General features: G+C 42.9%; 1 protein-coding gene across 2 annotated transcripts; it reads left to right on the top strand.

The window, feature by feature from the left end:
• On the top strand, positions 1–26,640 carry LOC147888377 (kinesin-like protein KIN-UB). Of its 2 annotated transcripts, none has more exons than XM_087392874.1 (21): positions 1–303; positions 1,036–1,392; positions 1,864–1,964; positions 2,197–2,319; positions 2,755–2,940; positions 6,424–6,645; positions 6,805–6,970; positions 7,139–7,288; positions 13,748–13,836; positions 13,998–14,210; positions 16,101–16,238; positions 16,570–16,749; positions 16,847–16,972; positions 23,878–24,012; positions 24,103–24,238; positions 24,390–24,482; positions 24,795–24,920; positions 25,409–25,534; positions 25,691–25,834; positions 25,936–26,064; positions 26,168–26,640. In XM_087392874.1, exons 2-21 carry the CDS (start codon positions 1,170–1,172, stop codon positions 26,329–26,331), a joined length of 2,970 nt encoding a protein of 989 aa, XP_087249000.1. In that variant the 5' UTR covers positions 1–303; positions 1,036–1,169; the 3' UTR covers positions 26,332–26,640. The 2 variants fall into 2 exon arrangements, with proteins under 2 accessions (XP_087249000.1, XP_087249001.1); XM_087392875.1 differs by lacking the exon at positions 1–303 and adding an exon at positions 731–747.

Raw genomic sequence — 26,640 nt, 5'->3', positions numbered from 1 at the left:
TAGCCTTTTTGGAGCAGTAATTGCGACATGGGATGCTCAGACCGTTGCATGATTTCTCTCGAGAATCCTTTCCTGCTCCATTGCGGCTTAATCCCTACGAGTCTACGACTGTCTGCTGCAATCAAACGCTCGATATTGTTCCCTGCTCGGCGTCGACATTGATGAAGAAGACGGATCCCTGTTCATATCGCAGGAGGACTAGGAGAAGAGGAAGCAGATTGTAGCGGACGAGCTTCGATGTGCATCCATCGTGCCGGCGACTCCCACTCCATGCTCGGGCCCCGCGAGCTCCCATGGCGGCAGGTAAAGAGCAAATCTGGTTCACCGCGTAGCAGCATCGTGTTGTTCTGCTCGGATTTCCGCATCGTGCTCGTTGCAAACGACAGTAACTTCTCTATTTTGCATCCTGCAACCGTTTCCCTCTTGCTGTGTGTGCGTGTCGTGGAAACCATTGTCGCCAAATCGCACGTCTCCAAAGCAATATCCCATATACTTCCATTGCTGCTTGCCGGCCCTTTTGCAGCACGTCCTTCCGTCTTTCCCCTTCGTCGTGCGTGTTTGTGTTCATACACCATCGCACGCACCGGCATTTTCCTCCTTCTGCGTTGCATCGATGCATTTTTTTGCCTCCCCTGGCAGGAATTTTCAATTCCAGAGAAAGCCACATCCCCCGCGTTTTGTTGCCCGCACGTAGAGCATTGCCTCCTTCTACGCTTTCTTCTACTTCCGTCGGCACTCCCTTTTCAGGTTCTAAGCCCGCCGTAACCACATTTGCTCTTCCCAGCGCTTGGCAATCGCTTCCTTCGAATAATTCCTCAGCGATTGCCGTGGCATCATCATGTAGTTTCTCATAGCAACAACTAATAAGCAATCTTCAAATCGTAGGCCGATTGCCTCGTTCGCTTTGCACTTATCCGTTGTTTGCTCGGTGTGCGTTCGTTTCTCTCTTCCCAAAGGTCAAGGAATGACTACAATTTAAACGCAAGGAATAGCCACATTCTTAAATTTTGTTTACTGGAAGCCGTCTTTTGGCAGGTTCACATTAAAGTCAGGTTCTTCCAATACTCCGACCGCTCATCAGCAGCGGGAGAGGCCATCATCTGAAACGAGGAATTTATACCATGGAGGGATGCGACCTTTTTTCTACGGTCGAAATGCAGTGACGGGATATGGCATTTTCTTCATACAACAGAGGTAGCGGTTCAGGTCAATCTCCTCGAGCTGCAATGGTGCGTCTAGACAGGCCTCTATCCATGGGATCGACAGTGAAGACAGCCGCACTCACGGCCCCTGCAGCTGTACCTCCCCCTCCCAGGACGAAGTCTATACCAACATCCTTGTCCCAGGGAAGGCGTACAAGTCCAGGATCACGGAACGGAAAGGACGATTCAGGTGGTTTGTCATTCTTAACTCGACTTCTGGACATGCTGAAATTTAGTAGAGCCTAGCCTTGCCCAAAATAGCCGCCAGAAGCGTTTTTTCCCGTCGAATTCTGTAAAGCTTGACATGCATTTAATACGATATCACAAGTTGTGCGCTATATGTCTGGTTTTCGTGCAAAGTACAAAGAGAGGTGAAACCTCAAAACCTCCAAACCTGCAGGCTGAATATATTCCAGAGTGAAACTTGTGAAACCTATGCGCAACTACACAATTCGTTAGCAAAAAGTATCGTGAACATGGCCTCATTTGTCTTAAGACTGTACAACTTCAAACTTTTGTTTGAGGCTAATAGCACCACAATCTTTCATTCTGCGCGAGGCTCCGAAGTTCTTTTTATGAAAGATCAAGGATTTGTAGGTGAGTAATTAGCAGCTAATAACTTTCCGCGTGAAGCAGAGATTTTGAAACTGTATGGTTTCAGTGTCAGGAAGAGTAAGGGTTGCTGTAAGACTTCGTCCCAGGAATGCAGAGGAGCTGATAGCTGATGCTGACTTTGGCGATTATGCGGAATTGATGCCAGAGGTTCTCCCATGATCCCCTCTTATTTCTTCTCCCTTTCCTTGACTGCCAAAGAAGAATAGTAAAAATTGCCAATTTAATGAGAGGAAGATCTCTTCATTCTTCATGCTCTTTGCATCATTGTAACATTACGCTCTTTGCGAAAAGAATTGACATCGCAGCAAGGATTTTTGGGCAGCAATATTCTGCTTTTGCAAGACTTTTGTTCTGATTTTAGGGGCAAACATGCTTGCAGCTAAAGAGATTGAAGCTGCGGAAAAATAATTGGGATTGTGAGACCTTCCAGTTTGATGATGTGTTGACTGAGACTGCTTCTCAGAAACGTGTCTACGAAGTGGTTGCAAAGCCAGTAGTTGAGGTTAGTGCTTTTGGTTTTTATTCCTTATTCAGTGTTACCTAGGATGGTGTTTTCAGGGGTTGAATATTTGGGTGACAACAAAGTAGGATTCTTGCACACAGGTTACTATGTGTCTGAGCTCTACATTTTTGGATTTTGTTCAAATTCACTGCAGTGTACATGGAAGTAGCTTTCTAATCTAATATTTAATTATAAAGAAACGTTTGCAGTGTGCACTCCATAATAAGATAAGAGTAAACAAGCCCACTTCAAGACAGCACCTTTACGAAGATCAGATGGGTTAAGTAACGTAGGTCTCCTATAGGGGAAGATATCGCATGCGTACATTTCTCAGGTTCCTGGACAGGTCACTAATTATCCTTTTATGGCTGAAAATACGTGCTTAACTAAAATAATAATACCGAAATGTTGTACTTCTGAGTTTCTGTTTTGCAGAGCGTATTGGAAGGATACAATGGGACTGTGATGGCATATGGACAAACAGGCACAGGGAAAACATTCACTCTTGGAAAACTTGGTGAAGAAGATACAGCTGACCGCGGTATTATGGTGCGTGCCATGGAAGATATTCTTGAAGATACATCGTCTGAGCAAGATGCAGTGACCGTTTCTTATCTACAGGTGTGATAGCATAAATTACTTTTCATTCCGGTATTACTGGACCTTTTCAATGACTATTTAGGGGACTTGAGTACATCAGGTCAATTTTTACTTTTTCTTCTTTTGGTTTTAAGAGGTAGTATGTGCTTGTGGTATTTGGAAGAGACACAGTATTCCTCACACTTTCCTCCAAATACACATGCTCATGCAAGTGCGCACACAAACACAACAACTACTAATGTCATCAGGAAGCCTTGCAGGCCTATAGGACAAAGTACACCAAGAGAAAGAGCTCGTACAAGCCTAAGTGGGCTGAAGCAAAGGGCCCGCAAGGGCCCTTGCTGAGTGCTAAAGAGCTCAGGAGCTCAAAACAAAACTCAAACAAAACTGAAAACTGAACACTGAAACTCAAAAGCCGAAAACTGGCAACGTGGTGGCTCCTCAATGGGCTGCAAATATATATCTTGGATCTGTGTCTCACTATGGCGGAGGACGTGCTCTCCTTGACCTTTGTATCTGATGGGCTATGTCAAGAGTGACGCCTCATCTCTAGAGTTCTCCTGTGAGGAGAGTTGAGTTAGACCAGCCTCAATCGTGCGTGCTCTGGTCACTCTGTCGTGTGTGGTCTCTGCATCCCTCGCTTGACAGCGTCGCATCGTCTCTCTCGGCTGATCCACAATGCCCTCATGTCAGCTAGCACCTCCTCCACCCCACCATGTCTTGGAGCTGACCCAAATGCATAGAAGTCCGTGACATGTCGTTGTGCTTGGTCTACCACAGCATCCTGCGGCACAGTCACCTCTCGCTGCTCTATGATCTGTTGCAATAGTGTCTCTCCATGTCGTCACATCTCAATCAGCTAGCACCTCCTCCACCCCGCCATGTCTTGGAGCTGACTCAAATGCATAGAAGTCCGTGACATGTCACTGTGCTTGGTCTACCACAGCATCTTGCGGTGCAGTCACCTCTTGCTGCTCTATGATCTGTTGCAATAGTGTCTCTCCATGTCGTCACATCTCAATCAGATAGAGCCCAATGCAAATCTGGTCATGGAAGTAGATCAACTGTGAGAGTGGGCCAAAGCCATGCCTCTCCTGAAAGCGGCAGCAATGTTGTTCCCTGAGTCTTACACGTACTTGGAGCAATCTTCACAGGGCTAGTTTTCATGATGACCCATGCAAGAGGACAAGGAGCCTTAGCCCGATTAGAGATGCAATTATTTCACGGGCACTTTTAGGATCCGCTGACAAAGAGCTAGCTTTTCGACACCCTAGTGAGGATGGCTGCCATGTATGCAGCAACTCTTTGGGGAGTGATCTCTCGGCGACAAAGTGGAGGAGATTTGAGTGACTACAAGTGATTATGTGGTCTATGATGATTTGGAGTAAGCCCTCAGTACCCTATCGGATAGTACAGGTAGAGTTCGCTATAACACCTCTCCAGGTTGATGCCATTTTTCAGATAGTGTCATTCCTCCACACAGTTTGGGCCTTACCCCACTAGAGACTGCCGAGGTTGGCACTAGAGTCATCCATACGGCTAGCAGAGAGAAGGGTTGGTACAATATGGTATGCACGTGTTTCCACATGCTTTGCCAGTCACAGTATTCAAATGGACCGGCTTCCCCCCTTTCAATACAGCATGGATGCTTGATCCCACGAGATGAGATTAACCATATCATACGGTTAGACCTTCTCAAGCTCCATATGTCTTGGATCGGGGGGGGGGGGGTTGTTCCCCCACCAAGATCCAGTTCTATCACCACTACTTCTCGAGAGTATCGGAGAATGGAGTCATCGTCAGAGCCCAGTACCTCGGGGATAGAGGACTCTCACGTGCACTGAGGATTGCCATTGGACAGATGCGGGTCTCATCCCATTAGTTGACGATTGAGGCAATGAGAGCCGCTGGCATACTCAGAGAGCTGCAAATCTGCAAGTTATGCACGCTAGGGGAGGTCGAGACAAAGCAGCATTTCTTATGTGTCTGCCTAGCCTACTATGAGATCTATCTCCACTGGCTCACCTCGGTAAGTGAAGCTATGTTGGTGGAGTACTGTGCGTGAGCTATTGAAGATCATAACCTTGGTCTTCCCAAGGTTGACTACTATCAAGTCTCTCTCTCTGCAAAACACCTCTAAGGCCTCCAAATGTTTCTGCAGTCCCTTTGCTGAAGATGATATGAGGACTATGTCAACCGCATATAGCAGTATTTGTATCATCAAATCAGCCAGTAGTGATCCCTCTCCTCCTAGGTGGTCAATAAAGGATGTGACTAAGCCTGAAGAGAGTCGGTGAAAGAGGGCATCCCTGGTTCACTCCGATCATGCTCTCAACCCAATCTAATAGGCCTCCTGGGGCACAGACTCTCCCTCTGACGGACTTACATAGGGTCATCATACCCTAAATCATGACCTTCAGGATATTTGCATCTCTTGAAGTCTCCTGATCATATGAGATCATGGGACAGTGGAAGGCCTTCCCGAAGTCTACAAAGCAAGCGTAGATGATTTGGAGCAATTACTTTAGTTCGGATCAGATCAGCTTAGAAGGGAGGTATCTTTTTTGAGAAATGAGGGAAGCATTGTCTTACAAAAATTTCACATGTTTCCATCTTCTTTCATGCTGAAGGACCAGAGGAAATTTTGTAGTAATGCATTACCTCCCACAAAGGCCTGTTGACAAGGAGAGAGAGCTTTTCATGCTAAAATCTTACCCGGACATGATTGGGATGAATTTACTGTGTGTTTGCTGTGTGGTAGTCTCAGAAATGTATGCTTCCATCTTTCATGTATTTGCATATTCAAACATGTGAGACTGAGGGCTATGATATCTTGTACTATCACCTGTTGTTGAGATTATTTGTCAGACCCTCAGCTTGAAGGGAGGCATCTTAATTTAGATGAAGCAAGTATTCTCTTACATAATTTTCACATGTCTCCATCGTTATATCCTTGTTTCATGAAGGACCAGAGGAAATTTTGTCGAAATGAATTTCCTGCTACAAAGCCCTGTTGACAGAGAGGCAGAGCTTTTGAGGCTAAAGTCTCAACCAAGATATGATTGGGATCAATTTACTGTGTGTATGCTGTGTGGTAGTACAGAAATTGTTATTTTTGAAGCCACAGGATAGTCGGAGTCTATCCTTGTTTCATGAAGGACCAGAGGAAATTTTGTTGAAATGCATTTCCTGCTACAAAGCCCTGTTGACAAGGAGGCAGAGCTTTTGAGGCTAAAGTCTCAACCAAGATATGATTGGGATCAATTTACTGTATGTGTGCTGTGTGGTAGTACAGAAATTGTTATTTTTGAAGCCACAGGATAGTCGGAGTCTAGGTCAAGTAATGCTGCAAATGCTACAGCTATTTTGTTCTGAATGTCATTTGGTGACATAGCTTTATTTATTTTCTTCTGCTTACACGCATTACAAATAGTCACAGATGTTTTTAGGTAGGGACTGTTCTCGTCTTTCCTGATGTCAGCCAGGGGATTGTGCATCAAACAGCTTTACATGGAGACAGTGCAAGATCTTCTTGCACCTGAAAAGGACAACATCTCTATCGTTGAAGATCCAAAGACTGGTGATGTGTCCTTGCCTGGAGCGACTCTTGTTGAAGTCAGAGACCAGAAGAGCTTTGTGGAGCTTCTAGAGACTGGGGAAGCAAATCGTTTTGCAGCAAACACCAGGCTCAACACTGAATCTTCTCGTAGTCATGCAATACTTCTGGTAAACCATGGTCTTCAGCTTTGTGGGAAAAGGAGATAGATGTTGTGTTTCAACTGTCAACATCAGGATTTAATGCATGCAATAGCCATCAAGGCTGATGTAGCCAAATCTCTGGTAATGATGTTTGTTTTTGGTGCTTGTACACAATCTTTTGCGCAGGTGAATGTTAAAAAAACTGTTAAAGTCAAGCAGGATAGAGAGCTGGCTGTTTTGAATGAGAATGGCTCAAATATGCAACTGTCTAAAGGACATCGCATACCGACAATTCGAAAAAGCAAACTGCTTATTGTGGATCTGGCAGGCTCGGAGAGGGTTGACAAATCTGGTTTGTGTTTTCTCTGTGCTGATAAGAGTGGACACAGAAAAGTTGTTCACTTAAAGAATGGAACAATCTCCAAGCACTATCTGCTTTTATGAAGTAATATAGCACTACAGCATTGTTGGCATCGTGGTTGAGTGGGGCTCATCTGTTAGATCTTTGTTGTTTTGCCAGGTAGTGAGGGCCATACATTGGAAGAGGCCAAATATATCAACCTATCACTGACAGCCCTTGGAAAGTGTATCAATGCACTTGCTGAAAATAGTCCACATGTGCCCATCAGAGATTCAAAGTTAACCCGGCTTCTTCGAGACTCATTTGGAGGTACTCCCTGTGCATGTCTCTCTTATTTCGTGCCCTACCTTTCCAATGCATACATTGGCTGGCCACGTAGTTGAGAATGAATCTTCACCCAAACACAAAAGCAGCGCACACTTTTTTGGCACTCAACAGGCAATAGTAGAACACATCAGAAACTGATTCAAGAAAAGAAAGTCGGCAGACAAGATGGGTATCTACAAGGAAACAGACATTGCGGTGTATGGCATTTGCAGACAGAGATTGTCTCATGCCCTTGTATGTTGCTAGCAGCCTGACAGTCAGCATGCATGAATTTATTATCAATGTTATTTTGTAATTGCACAGAACATAATCACACTGTTGAATGCACCATCACCTGCAATGTCACAGTCCCGACTCTAATTCAGAGGAATGCTTTTTCATGTCTTATATCTAGTTAGTTGTCAGTTGGCTAATAGATAGTCACAACAAATGAAATTATGATCAAGGTTCAGAAACTGCACGATAAACAATGCAAATGTTGAAAGTGCAGTCGCCTGCAATGTCTGGACTTTGTTGCACAAAAACCTTTGCGGAAACCACTTGCCTTATAGGTTGCTTCTGCTTCTGCGTCTAGCTACTGTGTTGCATTTGTCCTGCACTGTAGGTCTGCTACTATGTGACTATGAAGGAATACTCTACCTTGATGGATACTTCAAGGGCATTTGTGAAAGCACTTTGCCACTATGTACAAATGTTGGAACAGCATGCTTCTAGTTCCATGGTTTTCTACACTAAGCAGAAGCAAATGAAGCTAAATACAGACCTTCAAGAGCTACATAAGCAATGGAATGGACTACACAAGTCTATGCCTACTCCAACCTTCTCCAAGCTACTCCTTGGAAAGATTCCAAGTGAAGGGCTATGATGATGAGGAATGAGGTAAGTGGTGGGCTAGTTTTATAGGTCCCGACTCCCAACCCTCTTCTAGGTAGGGGGAACTTTCTAGAGAGAGGGCTGCTACTTGTAGCGACTCAAGGCCACCTAGATTATATGGCACACTTATGGCAGCTGAAGTAGCCTCTAGGATAGTGCATCTAAAAGCTCCTACTTAGGATGTTTAATCAATGGATGGATTGAACCGTTGTGATTATGAGAGTGAGAGCTACGCTTTGGAAGCTTGAATGCTGACAACCATATCTGTCCTAGAGCCAAAAGTGCTCAAGTGTGCTTTTTAACATGCTCTAGCAGCATCTAGTCTTAAGCTTGATAAATGTAGGGTAAACATCATGGGCCATGATGTATGCTGAGTCCACAGTAGGAATGCAGTATACAACTGCACAACTAGTTAGGTAGCATGTGAAAAGAAAAATGATTATATCAATGAAAACCCTCATATCTAGTGTTCCCCATAATGACGTAAGAATTCTTGTGAAGCTTTCAGTGATTGAGGAATTGCAAAAATGACTTTGTCATGTAAGTATTATGGTAATATATGAAAAACACATATAATGCAACCTGAGACCCTTTAAAAGATAAAGCCTTGAATGATGAATACTTTTTTTGAAAGATAATGTCCATTGACAATCAATCAAAGAGACTACTGTTCTACTCTCCTCCAAGCTGTGTGTCAAAGGTCCTAAATGGCAAAGGTGTTTCAGGGGCAGAGTTAGGCTAGGATGTTGCCTTGATTTCATGACTATTTTTAGTCCAGTTGGACCCAACCATGGGGAGGCCATGTAAGCCCAAGTGTGGAGACTTGCATGTTTTAGACTTTTGCTGGGCCAAGGCCAAACCATTATTTGCAGTGGAAAATAATAGATTGATGCTACTCCGTGTACGGTCACAAGCATGCACGAAAAATTCAACACTCAGATTTGAAGGTAGACAGCAAGATGTAATAACCAAAGCTTAATAGATAGAACCAAATATAGATACAAAAGGTGACTCACCCTACACCATGTGGACAGCAGGACGCTGCTCCATTTGTGCTAGATCTAAGTGTTGCCCAATAACCCTGCTCTGTCCTCCTGCCATGTGCCTTCAGCTGAGGTCCTCGGTGGAGGCGAGGGCCTATTGGAATTCCTCTATGTTTGCTGGTGTCTTTGCTGCACCTGCTGTTGCCAACCTCCATCTTGCTAGTGCCTGGAATACACCCTGCAAGTGCCGGAATGACCTGCTCAAAAATCTGTATGTCAGCCCATTGCTTGTACCCAGAATGCACCCTGCAGTTGCTGCAGAGTCTGCTGAATTATGTACATTCTGCCCCCCAGTGGGGATATACAGGCACTCAGCCTCCAAAATTTGGCCAAGACTTTGCCTTCTCATAGACTGCACAGTCTGTGCATCAGGCCGATACTGGTTGGTTGGATGGCTGAGCAGACCAGGGTGGGGCCTATAAAAATCCCACTCTTCTTTGGTGCATTTGGCTGGGCCTAGTGCCAGAGCTACTGCCCACCACGTGGATCATCTGCATGCAGCTCCATCTCCCCTACATATGGTGTTAGAAAGGAGAGTCGCTTTTGTAGCCAACTCCCACAGTGGAAGACTTGCCTTACCCCAGAGCTCACAGAATCCATAAAACAAATCTCACTCCCGTCTCTTGAAGTAAAAGATACAAACTAGAGCATGTTCATGAAGTAGAATAACCAAAATATGTAGAATAGATTGACAAAATAAGCAAACTGTGATACAAAATGTAGTGCATGACCTACCACCATCTAGCAGGCAGGGATGGACTGTTGGCACTACCATATGCTACCTTCTACATCCACAGAGGACCTCCAACGTGTCAACCTGGGCACTCCGTAGAAGCTTCAGTGGGCGTGTCAAGATGCTGCTTCAAAACCTCCCTTTGCTGCTTTCCTTCGTGATAAATGTCTGCTGTCTACACACTGGATTCCTAGACCACCTTGCTGCCCCAATGAGGGCCTTTATATAGGGCTACAAGCCCACAAATTTGGCAGAGCAGATTCATAGACAAAGACATCGAGTGGTTTGAGGGAAGCCCTCTTGGGAAACACCTTTTTCTGCCCTTGAAGGCCTTGCAGGAATCTCTACTTCACTGCAGAACAGACTCCTACCCCTAGCTGACCATAGCTGACCTGACCTGGCCTGTATGACCGACTAGCCCCTGTTGTACTGCTGATTCCTGCTGCTCAAGCCACCTGCCCCTCCTGGCCTTTTCCGACCTGCTGCAGGCCTATTAAAGCAGCCCTTGCTATCTTGCTGCACTTGTAAGGCATGCTGCTGCCACCACCTCAGCCCTCATCTAGGGCCTTAAGCTGCTCCTAGGCATCCCTTTTATGCAGCCACATGTCGGCCCCTTTCTTTCCCTCAGATCTGCCCCCGTGGCAGCCTTCTCAAAGGCCGCCCAGGTGGCCATAGTTGGTTCCATACTCATATGGTTGGCTGAACCATACGCGTATGAAATAATTATTCCGTATGCGCATGGTACAGCCAACCATGCTTGCCTTTTTTTGAGGAAAACGGGGTTCCTAGACCTTTATGAAATCAAAATTTTAATGAATTTGAAATTAATACAAGTTCTTCTTGAATCTGAAGATCCCTCTTGTGGATCGCCCTTTTTTGGAGACTTGCCCTTGTCCTTGTCCTTTGCTTGAGTGTTGAAATCCTTGTTAGTATTCGTGCCATGATACACCTTCATCCAAGTTCATTTCTTCAAGTGTCATGGACCAAGCTCCTTAAAAGTGGCAAGTCTGCTCCTTTGATCTATGGTTAGTTCCATGACAAAGCCTTGATGATTGGGGGCAGCTTGCTCAAAACAAGCTTAACCAAGGCCTTGGTATCCAACAGTTCACCAATGAAAGCCGTCTTTTGAGATTCAATATCTTCCTTAAGTTGTCTCTCTCATACTAATTGCTAAGAACAAACTAGGCAGCCATCTGAAACAACAAGATTACGATATCTTTGTCGTCTGTGTGAGAATTGCAATGCATTTGCATCTAGCTTCTCTCACGCTTGCAACAAAGTTGGATTTGGAGGCGCTGCCATGATGCCTATCCTCATTGCCTGGGGCTTCCCAAAGGTATGAAGTATCACCTTCCACCATAAGCTCCACGAAATTAAGAGACTCTTGACCTTAATAAGTCGACTTGGGTAGTTAGGTCTGTCAAGCTTTTCCTCCCCAAAGTTAGGGATCGAAATATACTTAGCTGCTCCCATCTTGGATCTCTTTCCTACTGAAAAGAGAACTTGGAACTAAGATCTTTCTGTCCATTAAGAGCAAACTAAATATACTTGCCTTCTCCACATGGCTGTGTGGATCTTAAGGTTTGTTGCCCCCCCTTAGTCCCTATGGACAGCAAGCAAATGCTTGTGTCCTTGGTAGGCTTCAACGTTTGGCTGATGTGGGTCAGCCCCTCAAGCATCAATGAGTCATGGTGTAGGTGGATTATCCAAAGGTCTTGTCCAACTTTAGATGGCTTCTTCCTAGAACCTCTTCTCAAGTGAACTCATTGGCTCTGATACCATGTGAAAGAAATCAACCCCTCAAGTATTGAGCATGATGTAGGTGGATGGTCTGCCAACCTTGGATAGCTTCTCCCAGGTGTCTTCCTGGAACATCTTTGTAGGCGAACTCATTGGCTTTGATACCATGTGAGGGAAATTCATCTGGCAACTATGCACATTTGTGGAAGCAATGTTAAACTCAAGAATACTGTGTGTGTGTGTGTGTGTGTGAGAGAGAGAGAGAGAGAGAGAGAGAGAGATCTATTAACGTCTTCGGGAAGCCTTGCGGGCCTATAAGATGGAGTACAATAAAAAAGGTAACTCATGTAAGCCACTGTGGGTTGAGGCAAAGGCGCTCTAACGCCCTTGATGAGTGCTATGATCTCAAAACCTCAAAAACTCAAGTACTCAAAACTAGTACTGGGAATTCATATCCAAGTGCCATGTCGGCTCTTCGGTGGGACATGAAGATGTGTATTTGAGCCTGTCGAGTCGTCTCTCGCTCTGGCGGGGGGAAGGGGGCGTGGTCAGAGAGAGAAAGAAAGAAAGAAAGAAGAAAGTTCATTAAAGTTTGCTAAAGACCGATGGGTCTATGAGACTGAAAGAAAACCTGATACAATGAGCAAAAGGGTGGAGCTACTAAGTGAGCATCCTAACCCATGCTAGAAAACGCACGCACACGCACACACGCGCACACACAGATTATAAAAGTCTTCAAAAGATTGAAGGCTCTATGAGACTAAAAAACTAGAATGCTTAGGGTCCCAACTCTAGTTCATATCACAAGAAACGTTTCGAAACGTAGAAACGCGAAATGTAGAAACACGAAACGTTTCAAAAAAACTTGAGAAGTTTCAAAATGCAAGTTTGTACTTTCCGGCCCCAAAAATGTTTACAATATGTCCTACATATATGTGATATATATATATATATATTCAAATGATGCTAAGCATGCAGATTCTCAATTATACAACCTTAACAATGGCATACAATGTATAGGAGTAGTTCAATGAATTGAAATCTAAGTTTAAACTTAGAGAACATTACAGGTGTTCAATCAATTAAAATCAACGTATAAAATCCAAAAAATGCAGCAAAACCCAAAACCCTAGTCAAGGGAAAAACCCACAACACATTCATGCAAACGCTTCTTTGGAAGAGAAACGTTTCAAAACCTGCTGCAAGGTTTGAAACATTTTTCTTTTTAAAGAAACACGTTTTTTGTGCCAGCTGGTGCCTTTATAATGTCCTATGATAGACGCCTTTTGCTGGTTCTTGCTCCGGCCGTGCTGTCACATCCAGCCCTCTACACCTGCTTCTACCCTACCCATCTGGCCAGCATTTGCTCGCCAGCTTGTCCACTAGTGTTAAGGAGGTTGATGAAGCATTTGGGAAGACCTGGAAAGCGAAGGGTCAGTATTGACATCTTCATGTTCTCAAGAACTGAGTCAACATCAAGGTGGAAGAGTTTAAAAAATCAAGGTGCAAGACCTCATATAACTCCGTATGGGAAGGGGCCTGGGAGGAAGATTAGAAGCGGCAACCTTAGGCCCTAGGGTAATTCAAAGTCTAACTGAAAGTGGCCCCTTCCATGCAGTCCAGCTCTTCTAAAATGAGAGGCCAGGTTAGATGGGGGCACTGCGTAAGATGTCTTCTAGAGGAATTGGAGCAAAAGACTTTGCCAATCAATGTGAATGTAATTTACTTGTTTCAAAGGATGGTGTCTTAAAGTTGAGCCCCTATCCATAGGAGACATAGAGAGACATAGGAGCCATCAAGATTTTGTTTTTCACGTCTAATTTGGTCAATAGATTATATTCTTCATGATGTGAATACGAATTGTTTAGTACAGCTAATGATTTTATTTCTCATCCTACTATTTTCATGGGGAAATGTCCTTTCAAGACACAAAGTTTTGACAAATTCTGCCTAAAGTGGAAATTCCCTTAAGAGTAAATTGTAGAGGTGTTTTTTTTCAAACTTCGTATAAGCTGATGCACACAATTGGTGTATTAACCCTATGGATTTTAGGAACGGCAAGGACTTCTCTTATCATCACAATTGGGCCATCACCTCAGCATCGTGGAGAAACTACAAGCACTATTCTGTTTGGGCAAAGAGTAAGTTGTTGCTTATCTACCCTATCAGGCTTCAAACTCATCTTTATAAAAATTCTTGCTGCCATTGATTGCCGTGATCCTTGTAGCTTTATTAATCTGCATAGGTCTATGCTAGTCCTGGACTTCATGAAAATTTTGTCTCACTTTTGTGCTGAGTGCAGGCCATGAAAGTTGAAAACATGGTAAAACTCAAAGAAGAGTTTGATTATAAAAGCCTTTGTAGGAGGCTAGAGACAGACCTGGATAGGTTGATTGCAGAAAATGAACGGCAAAACAAGGCAGTGCTTGATGCTGAAGAGGAAATGGAGAGAAAAATCCAAGAGGCCCAAATTTCAGTTATGGAGGCAGAAAAGAAGCTAGCAACAACCTTGGAGGTCCTTCCAAACTTCCACGCATCTCCTTCATATTCTGCCTCTTTTGCATTAAGAATACAAAAAGTTTATAAACCAACAGCAATACGCTCTGTATGTTGGGTGGAGAGTGACCACTCAACTTCCTAGAGTCTCACTTATCTACTTCAACATGATAATTCTTACACATATTAATAGCTATTTTAAACTAACCAAATTAAATTTAAACTGAGCAGCCCAAAGTGACTATTGCATGGAATCAAAATTTGACATGAGAGCTGGGTAGAGCTTTGCAGTTTTTCTGCGGAGAATTTTGGAAATGTTTTTCAATATTGTTTACAAGTTTGTCGAAGAATAATGGAGCTGAACATGAACAGCACCTGGTGAGCCTCTTTGAATACCAAACAACTAAAGCTATCTTGACAAGGCAATACATCATTTTCTACTATTTATAACAGATAAACTGTTATACTGAGGCCGATTTGACAATACTTTGCAAGCAAAATAAGCCGTATATGTGTTCTGTGGCTTCAAGTTTGTTAGAGCGTGCATGATTGACTACAAACTATCTAATGGCTTCATATCCTTTATGCACTTTTTGAAGCTGATCTGATTGCTTGCTACATATTGCAATATTAAAAAGTGAATATCTCGTGCATTTCATCCTCTAATGAACAGAAGCAGGTTTAAGTGGTGAAAAAGTTGTGTTCTGAGGCATCTGCATATATTTCGTTGAAAGAATTAGATTCCTCTATTGGAGAACAACTTAAGCCTAACCTTGCCATCACTGTGTAAGGCTTGACTGTAAGTGTGAAGAACTGTATGATTAACTTTTCTACTTATGCTCCCCGTCAGCATAGTCACTTCATATAGAATCCATATGCTGGTCTGTTGCTTTTGTGAGGACTACACTGCAACCTCTGGATCCTTTTGCTTGAATATCACCTCAAGGACATATCAATTGCTATAAGTCCTTCGTGTTTGTTCGGCTCAAGCATATACACACTTGTGCATGCGTATATAATCAATATTACAATGCACCTAGATTTTATTTGGTAGTACCTGTGCTGGTGCATGAGAGCTTGAAGCTGAAATCAAGCCAAGACAAGCTTGTGGGTTTGAAGTAACACGTGTTTTGCTAATTTGAACAACTTTCAGCTTGGCATATATGTTCATCCATTGGGTTGTATAGTCTTTAAACTCTTGACATGATTTCCCAACCCACAAGTTTAGGTCTCAGATCTGGGCATGTGCTTTTCTTTTACGAATATCAAAGTAGCTACACATGTTCTGCCTATTGTGTGCGTCCAACAATATCTCTCTTTTTTTACTTTTCCCTCACATTAATACAGTGCTTTTCTTGTTAGCTTTTGGGCCTGCTGAGGTAAATGGACCTCTTTTAGAAACCTAGTATAGCTGCTTATGCTTGGGCACTGATGATGACATGAGTGTTGCTTTGCTTGCTAAGTATGTCTTCCTTTTGTTTTTCATAAAAGTTTTTGTTTACCTCTTTTTTTCTTCTCTTTCATTTTCTCTTTTAATTTTTGTGTAGATTTTTTATCTTTAGAACAACCAAAAATTCTAAATTTGTATGATTGGACTTATTCTAGTCTTACAAATGTATCTATTGTCCCAGAACTGTAAGTGATTTATGCTTTTCATAAAGACTACTGTTTTCACTGCTTTACAATTATTGCTGTGATGACCTTTCTTTTGAAGGACACAAAAAAGGAGTTGTAGGTGAGATATTTGGGAGCTTTAGAGTTTATAAGTATTGGCAGTAAAAGAAATGGGAGGGAGAGTGATGAGTAGCCAAGTTTTGAGGAGGGAGTGGACAGTTTTTTGGAGAGAAGCGAAGCTATCTTTTGAGCGTTTAAGATAGGGCTGATACTGTTTCTTGGCTCTTTTAAACAGGAAATGACAGCAGAAAAATTAAGACTACAGAAGGAGCATATGGAAGCGATCTATAAGCTAGAACAGGAACGCGCTCACAGGGAAAGGCTAGAAAAAGAGCTCAGAGACAGCACACAAAGTCTGCATGCTCAGAAAGAGGTCTCTCTCTCTCTCTCTCTCTCTCTCTCTCAATTGCAGACTGCTTTATAGTTTGGGTTATGCAAATGCTTGTTCAGTTTTCAGCCATTATTCAATGTGCTCTCAAAGGGTCTTCCATTGAATTGAGCTTCCATGAACATGGCGAGAACCCAGCATCAGTGTTTGGCAAAAATCTGAATCATATGATCATAAACTTGACATGAAAAGCTTTCTTTCAGGATTCCCTAAGATGTTATTCCAGGCCTCCTTTGTTTACTCTAAGTGCTTTTAGATTTCCCATGACAATTCCAGGGCTGATTTATTTTCTGATCTTAAATTTTGCTCTTTTCAGAAGCAGATCCAGAGTGAGAAAGTAAGACATCAAAAAGAGCTTGAAGAAAGTATGCAAAAGCACCAGCATGAGATCACAGAAATAGCAAAAAGATTAGAAGCAGAGCGTCTGCAGAAGGAATCCTTGGAAAGAAAGCTACAAGCAGCAGAGCATTTAGTGAAGCAAAAGGATAAAGATGAGGTATTAGAACATCCATAAATAAATTATGAATGAGCTAGGTCATGTTGTGTTTCATAGCTGAAAAGATGTCGTTCGCCCCTTGGTTTATGCATAGCAGCTAGGAGATCAAGAACAGCTTTTGCATCTTACTAGGCAATTTGAGAAGGAATCTAAGTTAAGGGAGCAAGTAGAGAGAGAACTTAAAGATTTACGCTCTCAAGCAGCCATATCTTCTAAAGAAGAGGTATCAGCCATATAAAATTAAGAAATTCCACATATTTTTTCTATGGGTGAAACCAATGTATTTACATTAAGAAAATATTTTTACAATGCTTCTGATTTTTCAGAAATTCCACACACGCACATACACTTTTTTTTGTGAAGAAATCTTTTATTGCTGTAAAATAATTACATTCATAGTTACTTCGAAACTGAAGTAACTATTACTCAACTAAAGATCTCAGTATAAGCTGTATACATATCCTGATCAATCAAACAAGTCTGAACACAGTCATAGAATGATTGCTGCAGAGATCATTTGAAAAAGATAAAGGATGAAAAAAGGGGATCACCAAAGACTCTATGATTTCTGTCCATCCATAAAGTCCATAGTGCCTAGTAGCGTACCCATATAAAAAATAAATCAAAACCCTGTCTCGGTGGATGAAAACCAAACAACCAGAAAAGCCTGCCAAAAGTAGCAGTAGGAAATCTCGCTCGAAGCCTCTGTCGGATGAGAGCGATGAAGGTGCAAGTATGTGGACAGAACCAAAAAATGTGTAGCACACATTCAGTGGGATGTAAGCATCGCAATATGTCTGTGTGCAAGTAGCTGGCCAGATGGAAAAATGCCAAGCAGGACTCGCCAAAGAAAAAGATGTTGTCGAAGAGGGACGTTGTAATGCCAAAGGAGACGCAGCCTTTTGCTCCACCACTTTAGTGGGCGATCCATATGCCAAACAGTATTTTCTCTGTTAGAAATCCAAGGCGGAAGTAATAGCACTTTATACAGTGATGGCACTGTAATATGTGAGAACTTCAAGGGACGGGCTGAAGAGTAAGAAGAGCGTAAAATCCAATCCTCAAGCCTGTTCTGAAGTTCCATGCGAGATACTGGCAAAAATGGTTGAAGCATTGCTGAAATCCGATGCCAGAGAGGACAGTAATGAGCTCCCAAACCGTATTTGCTGGCAGTCATGGAAAAGGATAAAAGTGTGCCATCATCCTGAAGTACATCTGCCACAGAAGTTATGCCTTTGAAGGAGAGAAAGTAAGAACGTCTTGGTTCTTAAATGGCCAAAGAAGGGTGGAATACTTTAGACCAATAGATATTCTCAGCCCTCAAGGAGTTTCCCGACAAAGAGTCTCGGCCATGCCATTCCAAGTGGGATAAGATATGTTTCCAATCAAGAAGCAGGCGAGAAACAAAGGGGCAGCCTCTGATCTTGCCTTGGATAGAGCCAAATATGAAATCCCACGGAGTGGGCTACCAATGCCCAAATGCAGAAGTATGAACATGTAATAAGAGAGAGCGGATCATTAAAGCCCACGGCTGATCTCCTTGCATAAATAGCAACATCATTTTTCCTCTGTGAGCAAGTAAATGCATGTGAATATTGAGAATGTTTAGACCCCCATGCATCTTTGGAGAACGGAGACGATGTATAGAGAGTAATCTGAGACTTTTCTTGCCATTTTTAGCACACCAAAAAATTTCCATGATAGCTGACATAAAGGAGTTCAGCTCTACCTTAGTGAACATAATGAGAGGCAGATAAAACTGTATGTATGCTATCAAAATGGATTGTGCGATTCGCAAACGAACATGTAGTGGCCAAGTTGCAAGCTTCCAATATTCAAGTTTTGCCTTCAACTTTGTCAACACCCAATCAGTTTGTTGGGAACGGGTGAGTTCCCAACCTAGAGGATAGCCGAGATGTCGAATAAATTGAGAGGCGGGTACAATTTCTTCAGGCCACAGAAGACTGTGCCATTCTTGTTCATGTAACGGCAACAATTTTGATTTCTGAAAATTGACCCGAAGACCAGCAGCCAATCCATATGTAGAAAGAGCCTGCATAATCATGGACAGATCACTGCGAGTATTTTTTGGAGTAAAGAATGAATCATCAGCATATGCTTGAGCGATCATGCTACGAGTGCTAGTAATCTCCAAACCATGCAACTGGTCAGTGTCCAAAAGGTGGTCCAGATATTGAAGCATCGGATGAGTGGCTATTGCAAAAAGTAAAGCACTTAGGTGACATCCTTGCCTAACAGAACAGCCAAGAGTCCAGGATGTAGAAATATCCCCTGAAAGTATGCAGGCAGCTTTACTATCTTGATATAGCCAAGTGATAACTTGTTGCATTTTTGTGCCAAATCCCAATGCGTGCATAGTCGATGAAATAAAATCCCATTCAACCGTATCAAAGGCTTTGGCAATATCAACTTGCAATAATAAATATCTTGCTGCGTGTATTTGTCATATTCAATTCCAACATAGGCATTAGCAATGTTATCTGTGATATGCCTACGCGGGACAAAGCCATATTGGGCAAAATGCAACCCATCATGTAAAAACCCCTTTAGCCGATCGACAATCATTTTTGTAGTGACTTTGTAAATGACTGGCATAAGGGTGATAGGTCTCCAGTCTGCCAAAGATTCACAGATTTGTTTTTTTGAAAGGAGTTTAACAATACCTCTCTTCCATGCGTCTAGCATTTTCTGATTTCGCCATGCAAAATTCACCATATGCAGCAATGTATGCTTCAAAAGAGGCCAATATTCTAGAAAAAATTCAACCGTAAGACCATCCCATCCTGGAGATTTCCATCTTCCGCAGGATTTGATTGCATCTGATAGTTCCCTCTCAGTAAAAGGTTCCTCCAATTCCAAAGCTTGAGTAGTGGAAAGAATAGGAGAAACATGTTGTAACAGCAAATTTTGTGCAATCAAAGCTTGCTGTGAGGGAGGAACTGCAGAACCAAATTGCTGAGAAAAATGTTGCACACAAACAGAAGCAAGCTGTGACCTCGAGGTGGTCCATGATCCATCAGGCATAAGCACCTTGCAAATTTCTGTTTTTAATCTTCTCTGATGCAAGCTTTTGAAAAATTCTTTGGAAGAGCAGCCTTTATGTGTAAAGGCTCTTTGTCTGGCTCTAGTCTCCCATTTGACCAGTTTTCTATGATCATTGAGTTGAAGACAATGTCTGGCCTGGCATAGTGTTGTTTGCTCATGTGTTTGCTCATGCAGGGACAACGAACGAAGATGGCTGAGTTCAGTGAGGTCCTGACAAGTAAATTTGGCCTGAGCAATAGTTTCCCTCAGAGTCTTCATGTAAGACTCGCCATAACTTCTTATCACAACTTGCATTTTTGGGTTAACATATGAGTATGTCTGGAGGTATTGTCTCCCTGTTGAGGAGCATTATTAAAATCCCCACATATAAAGGCATGATATCTCCATGGATATTGTTGCATGGCATCCCAAATTTCAGTTCTTTCTCTAGAGGATTGAGGTGCATAAACAGAGGCAAATTCAAACACCTCTCCTCGAATAATGCATTGAAGAACAAGCCATCTGCCTTTGTGGTCATTTAAAGCAATAACTGGTTGGAGCTCATGTTTGATCAAAATGACCACCCTTGAGAAAGAGTGCTCTCCAGCATAGAAAATGTCATAGCCACAGTAGTGTCCTGTCTTTCCTGCATAGACATGTTGGTTATGTTCTTGTAATGCCACTATGTCAGGCTGAAATCTATTGATGTACAGCCACACTGTTTTCCATTTCCTACTGTCACACATCCCCTGGACATTGAGTGTAAAACATTTGATATGAGCAGTCATATTTACATATATTTATAGTAATATAACAACTATGTACAACAGCAAATTTCATGATGTCAATCCTGCATTTCTATCTCAGGGTTAATGCTTCTCCCTGGAGAAGAAATATCCACTTGAGGAGTAGACAGCAGAGCAACAAGCTCTTCTTCAGGGAAGAGTGTTCTGCTGGCTGTCACTGCAGCCCATGTGATCCCAATTCCTGTATTGACCTCTGGGGTGTTTCCACTGGAAGACGCACCATTCCAATTACGAGGGGGTGGAAGTCTTCTAGCAGAAATAACTTTTCTTGGGACTTTGCCATCCATCAATTGGAGGTTTCTGTCCTTTTGTCGAGGGTTGAATAGCAGGAGGTGAATGTGAAGAAACATTCCCATTTGAAACCACTGGAGCTTTGCCTTTATCTTGAATTCCAGAAAGCTATCTACTACCTTTGTTTTTATTTGCAATAGAAGTAGGAGCATCCTTGGTAGGCATTTGAACCGGTAAAACAGCAGGAGGCATTTTATGGTGATTCATTGGACACTGTGAAGCCATGTGTCCAAATTTTTTGCAGTCAAAACAAGCCCCTGCAAATAATCCCCATTTCAGTTTGTAAAAGGCACTTCCCATGTCCACATTATTCACCACCGTGACTGAATAACAGTCCGGTGTGGGATTATCAGTATTCCAAAGAATGCAAAATCGATTTGAATTGCCATTAGGCCGTGGTAGGTAGACCACTTTGCCTAAAGAAGCTGCAATTTTAGGCAAGAGTGAGGCCATGCATTGTGGGAAGTCTACAACTTCAACCCAGACCGGGCATCTATGTCAGATTAAAGCCTGATAATCCCTTGTGGGAGACCATGGCAATACATGCACCATTTGTTGCCCAAAAAAAAGAGGTGAATGCTCCAAAAGCATTTGTCTGTGTAGCTCATCCACCATAATAACCTCAAAAAAACCCCTGGCTGCATAGTGCACTTTGCGAACAAACGAGCCAGCCAGTGTGCGAGTCAACCAGTTGCCTATCTCTGCAGCAAGTGGCATCCGGCCAGGAAAAAATAAAACTACTGCATTTTTAGCATATTCTCTGACAGGATCCACAATTTCATCTACTTCCACCATGAGGCCAACTGATGGAACCGAGTCTTTCCATACACACACGCACACACATACCCGTGCATAGGCACATACACACACTGTAGCTAGACTATCCTTTATGTATGCATAGTAACTGTGCTTTTATTAAACGATCATGTATTTTGTGAGTTTTGATATTAATTTCAAGTCAGCTTTGTGTAAGGATTTTCCATGATTTTGTTATTTCCTAATTCCATTCATATTCATGAACTTTTTTTTGAGTGTGCATGAGTGCCTGTTATGGTCGCATACCTGTGCAACTCTTCTGTTTCAACTTTTCCACTTGCACACTGTAGTGCATATGCGCACACATATAGGCACAATATAGAAGGAACTTCTGGAGATGAACAATGTAGCACAAGCATGGTGGAACAGTTTCATCCTTGGAAAAAGAAGGAAACACGGTTGACCTCAATAGACATTTGCAGATGTTTGAAAAAGCTTGGTAAAACATATACTACTATAATGGTTGGTGGAACCTGTTACCAGGCCTTTCACCACCATTTCAATAGCCATTTAGGCACCTAGCTTTAAGGAAAAGGGATCTCCTGAAACCAAACTATCCTATGTTGTGAAAGAAAACTTGCATATAAGATGGATTGACAATTTGACTTCTGTCGGTGATGGAACTTTAGAGACACTTTAAATGTTTCTAGTACTCTAGTTCAGGTCCTTACATGCTTCCATCCACTTAGGAGCATGTTTTTTTTTCTTCTGCATACAGAACTTCAGTTTATATTCTCGCTGTAGACTGAGGATTTGGATGCTTAGAAGTTATGTTAAAATATAAGAGGCAGTTTCAAAGTCAAAGTTGTTGGAATAGATGGATATGTGAGCCCGCCATCGAGGACATGGTGCAGGGTAGCGGCACTAGGAAAGTTTTGGAGAAAGATGCCTTGTTGGCAGGAGTGATGACTGCGGTATGGGCAGATCTAGTGGCAGCAAGCAGGCTGCCACATGGGCAGATGATCAAAATTGAATGCCATCTAGACAGTACTACTGGCTGACATATGGGCAAAGCTACTTATTGCCTGCCATGTGGGAAGCAGCAAGAGGTGCCCAGCCACGTGGGTTAGGTAGGCAGCAAGATAGGGCTGTATGGAGGGCCAGCCATGTGACCTGGGTGGCCAGGATTTGAGCTGAAGAGAGCCAAGCAAAGGGCTTAATGTGCAGGCAAGAAGGCCCTATACATGGGCAGATGATGTAATGCCATCTAAGAAGCACTATTGGCTGACACATGGGCAGGATTTGAGCTGCAGAGAGCCCAGCAAAGGGGCTGAATGTGCAGGCAAGAAGTCCTTATACATGGGCAGATGATGGAATGCCATCTAAGCAGCACTACTGGCGCCATATGGGTAGGGCTACTGACAGTGTGGCCAGGGGGCTGAAGAGATCCCAGCAAAGGGGCTGAATGTGCAAGCAAAAAGGCCTTATACATCGGCAGATGATGGAATGCCATCTAGGCACTGGCAGCCATATAGGCAGGCCTACTGCCTGTCATGTGGGCAGCAAGAGATGCCAGCCGTGTGGGCTGGGTAGGGAGCAAGAAAGGACTGTGTGGAGGGCCCAGGCTCAGCCACGTCAGCTGGGTGGCCAGGCTTGGGGCTAAAGAGAGCCCAGCACAAAGAGTCTGAATGTGCAGCCTAAAAGGCCTTATATAGGTCAGAACCTGGTCAGGACTCAGGACTACTGCCTGCAATGTGGATAGTAAGAGATGCCCTGTTGGGGAGGCAGCAAGATAGGGCTGTGTGGAGGGCCCAGCCATGTGAGCTGGGTGGCCACTGAAGAGAGTAGCTAAGGGGCTGAATGTGCAGCAAAAAGGAATTTAGGAGCACAGAAAGTCAAGGAGCACAGAATTGACTTTTTAGAAGGCTTAGATCAATTGATGACACATGGTGTACTATTCAGGTGCTGCGATGAGTAAATATATGATTGATTTTGTTAAGCGTTTCCTTCTCTTATTTAAAGCTACTTTATAGAGATACCTTTATGCTGTTTCTAATTATATAGAGGTGGAACTGAATGTTCGGATGTCAAATTTTTAAGATACCACAGGTCTTACCGTTTTCACAAAATTTGTCCCTCAATAGTATGGGAGTGTGGACAGCTAATGTTAGGGATGTTGTGAGCTACTCCTCTCAGGAAGTTTGACAAGGAGATTTGATTGTACTTATAGACTGCCAAACTAAGAGATGAGACAAGTTCTTTGAGGCAAGAACTAGAAGAACAGATCAAACAGAAGGAGAAGTTGGAACAGGAGGTTAAACACCTGAAGCAACAACTGCTGCTTTTAACTTATGAAGCTGACGAGGTAAGCTAAAACTTGAACTTATGTCAGTCTGTTCTTGTTTTTCATTTGAATTGGAAAATTGCTCAAGCTGGATTGCACTTTCTGTACCAGACAAGCAAGAGCCCCGACAAAGAACCTGCAAGGACATCAATAGGATCTGAATCTCCCTTGAGCTTGCACAAACCAAGCCATATGCGGGAAGCAATAAATGGCCAAAGAGCTACGATTGCAAAACTCTTTGAGCAAGGCATTAATGGCGAACCTTAATCCTCTCTTCCCTGTCTCTGATTATCGTAACCTGGAAAACCCTTGTGTTTAGCTCTTCTCATGTTTTACAGTAATCCCTCTTCTTTTTCTTAATGGAGAGTTCATGAAAAACAAGTTGATATGATATGCAGTGGGGTTGCAAAAGATCTTGTCTCTATTGGAGTCCGAGGACATGGATGTACGTGTTCATGCTGTGAAAGTTGTTGCCAATCTTGCAGCAGAAGGTGAGACTCAAACTTTGCTTGTAGTAGATTGAGGCTGCTACTTTTTTGGCTCAAGTTGATTCCCTTATGACAGCTCTGTTCTGTTGACTAAATATAGTGTAGAGTACATGAATCAGTACAGTAATGAAGCCTTCTTATGTAACCTAAAGTTTAGATAAGACAATGCATTGTGTGGAACCATGTGAGCATATGCCAAAATTAGCATCCAACAATGCATAGATCTTCATGCGAGTTTTTTCGGTGCCATGCTTTAGCCTCTCTTAGCATTCAATGCTAACCTAAACCCATGATTTTGTGGTGTGATGATAACAGAAGCTAATCAAGAGAAGATTGTAGAAGCTGGGGGCCTGGGCTCCCTGCTCATGCTGCTGCAGAGTTCTGAGGATGAGACAATTCGGCGTGTAGCTGCTGGTGCCATTGCTAACCTTGCCATGAACGGTATGTGATAAGAGTCAATTTAAGGGTTTACTCTTGGATCTATGTGCAGTCTGTGGTTGGTGCCATTGAACAAGATAAAGGCCCTTCATTGAACCAGAGCTTCCTACAAAGGGTATTATTGATAGTGCATAGATTTGTGTTGACCTCACATCAGAAAATGAGAAATGCATGATATAAGGTGCTGATTGTCTTGAGGAGGTACATTTCTTGTAATATAGATGCATCAATGCAAACTCCAGATCTGAAACTGCAATCGGAATCTTTAAATTTCTTTATATTATTAAAGCTTGACAAAAACTGCACCATGAAACGAGGCTTGTTACTCTGGTCACACAAGATCTGCTTTGCATGGAGTTCATCAACCTTATTTATTTTACAAGCTCTTTGTTATTCTCTTACCTTGCGTAGAATTTTTTTATACTTCACAATTTCTAGGATCTAAGATATTCGTATGTTTATAAACGACTTATTGTTTGATATTTCTGCAGAGACCAACCAGGAATTGATTATGGCACAGGGTGGGATCAGACTACTGGCTAGGACAGCCAATGAAGCAGAAGACCCTCAGACACTCAGGATGGTGGCAGGCGCCATAGCAAATCTCTGTGGAAATGGTACAAAGCTTTAGTTGTCTTTTGTATTGAGACAAATGCGCTGTTCCCATTTGACAGCTAAACATTGCAACTGTTCTGGATGTCACATATGTCTCTTACTTGGGCTAAGGGGTCATTCTGGGCCATTCTCTACTGAAGTTCTCTAAATTTTTGCAGACAAGTTACAGGGAAAGTTAAGAGAGGAGGGTGGAATCAAAGCTCTCCTTGGGATGGTTAGATCAAGACATCCTGATGTCCTTGCACAAGTTGCAAGAGGTATAGCAAACTTTGCAAAATGCGAATCCCGCGGAGCTGCACAAGGTTAGAAAAATTCCTGTGTGTTATTTTGTTCGGCTTTTTAACAGGCAATAATTTTGTTTTTACATTTAAAAGGAAAAGTGGTTACATTCGGTTGATTGTAGGGCAAAGGAAAGGGAGATCCCGACTTATAGATGATGGCGCATTGCCATGGGTAGTTTCAAACGCCAGCAGTGAGGCATCTCCAATTCGACGGCACATAGAGCTCGCTCTTTGTCATCTGGCTCAACATGGTATGGTTAACTATAATGCGATCCATAAACTTGTTAAATCTTTCGCAGAATGTATATGGAAATGAAGTTGAGCTGGCTAACAGTGTGCGTAAACTTGTTGCAGAAGTAAATGCCAGAGACTTGGTTGCAGCTGGCGCATTGTGGGAGCTCGTTCGAATTTCCAAGGAGTGTTCACGTGAGGACATCAGAAGTCTCGCAAAGAAAACGCTCAGTGCAAGTGCCACCTTTCAAACAGAATTGAGAAAACTGCACCTTACACATGAGTAGACACGGATTTCTTCCCAGCAAGCGGCTCTTCCTTGCCACTCTTAAAAATTGTACATGACAAATGATTACATGTAACCTTGTCACCAGCCACTCGTGTCCATGTCCTAGAATTAAAACGTTGGGATGCATCCGCATACTTTCACTTCCATATCAGTCCAGCAGCAATGTCTACTTACATGCGAAGCATGTGTTAGATGCCAAGCACGTTGGAAGCACTTGTATATTGCATTTTGTCCATGCGGATTCCCTTCTGAGATGGCATGAGAATCTGACCGGAAGTAGTACTTGTTAGCTCATAATTTCATGCAA

Source organism: Dipteris shenzhenensis, chromosome 21 (genome assembly GCF_047967505.1).
Source record: "Dipteris shenzhenensis isolate YYH24624 ecotype China chromosome 21, Dip_SZ_1.0, whole genome shotgun sequence".
Lineage (NCBI taxonomy): Eukaryota > Viridiplantae > Streptophyta > Polypodiopsida > Gleicheniales > Dipteridaceae > Dipteris > Dipteris shenzhenensis.
The sequence above is the reverse complement of the archived record's forward strand: the minus strand, read 5'-3'. Positions and strand labels throughout refer to the sequence as shown.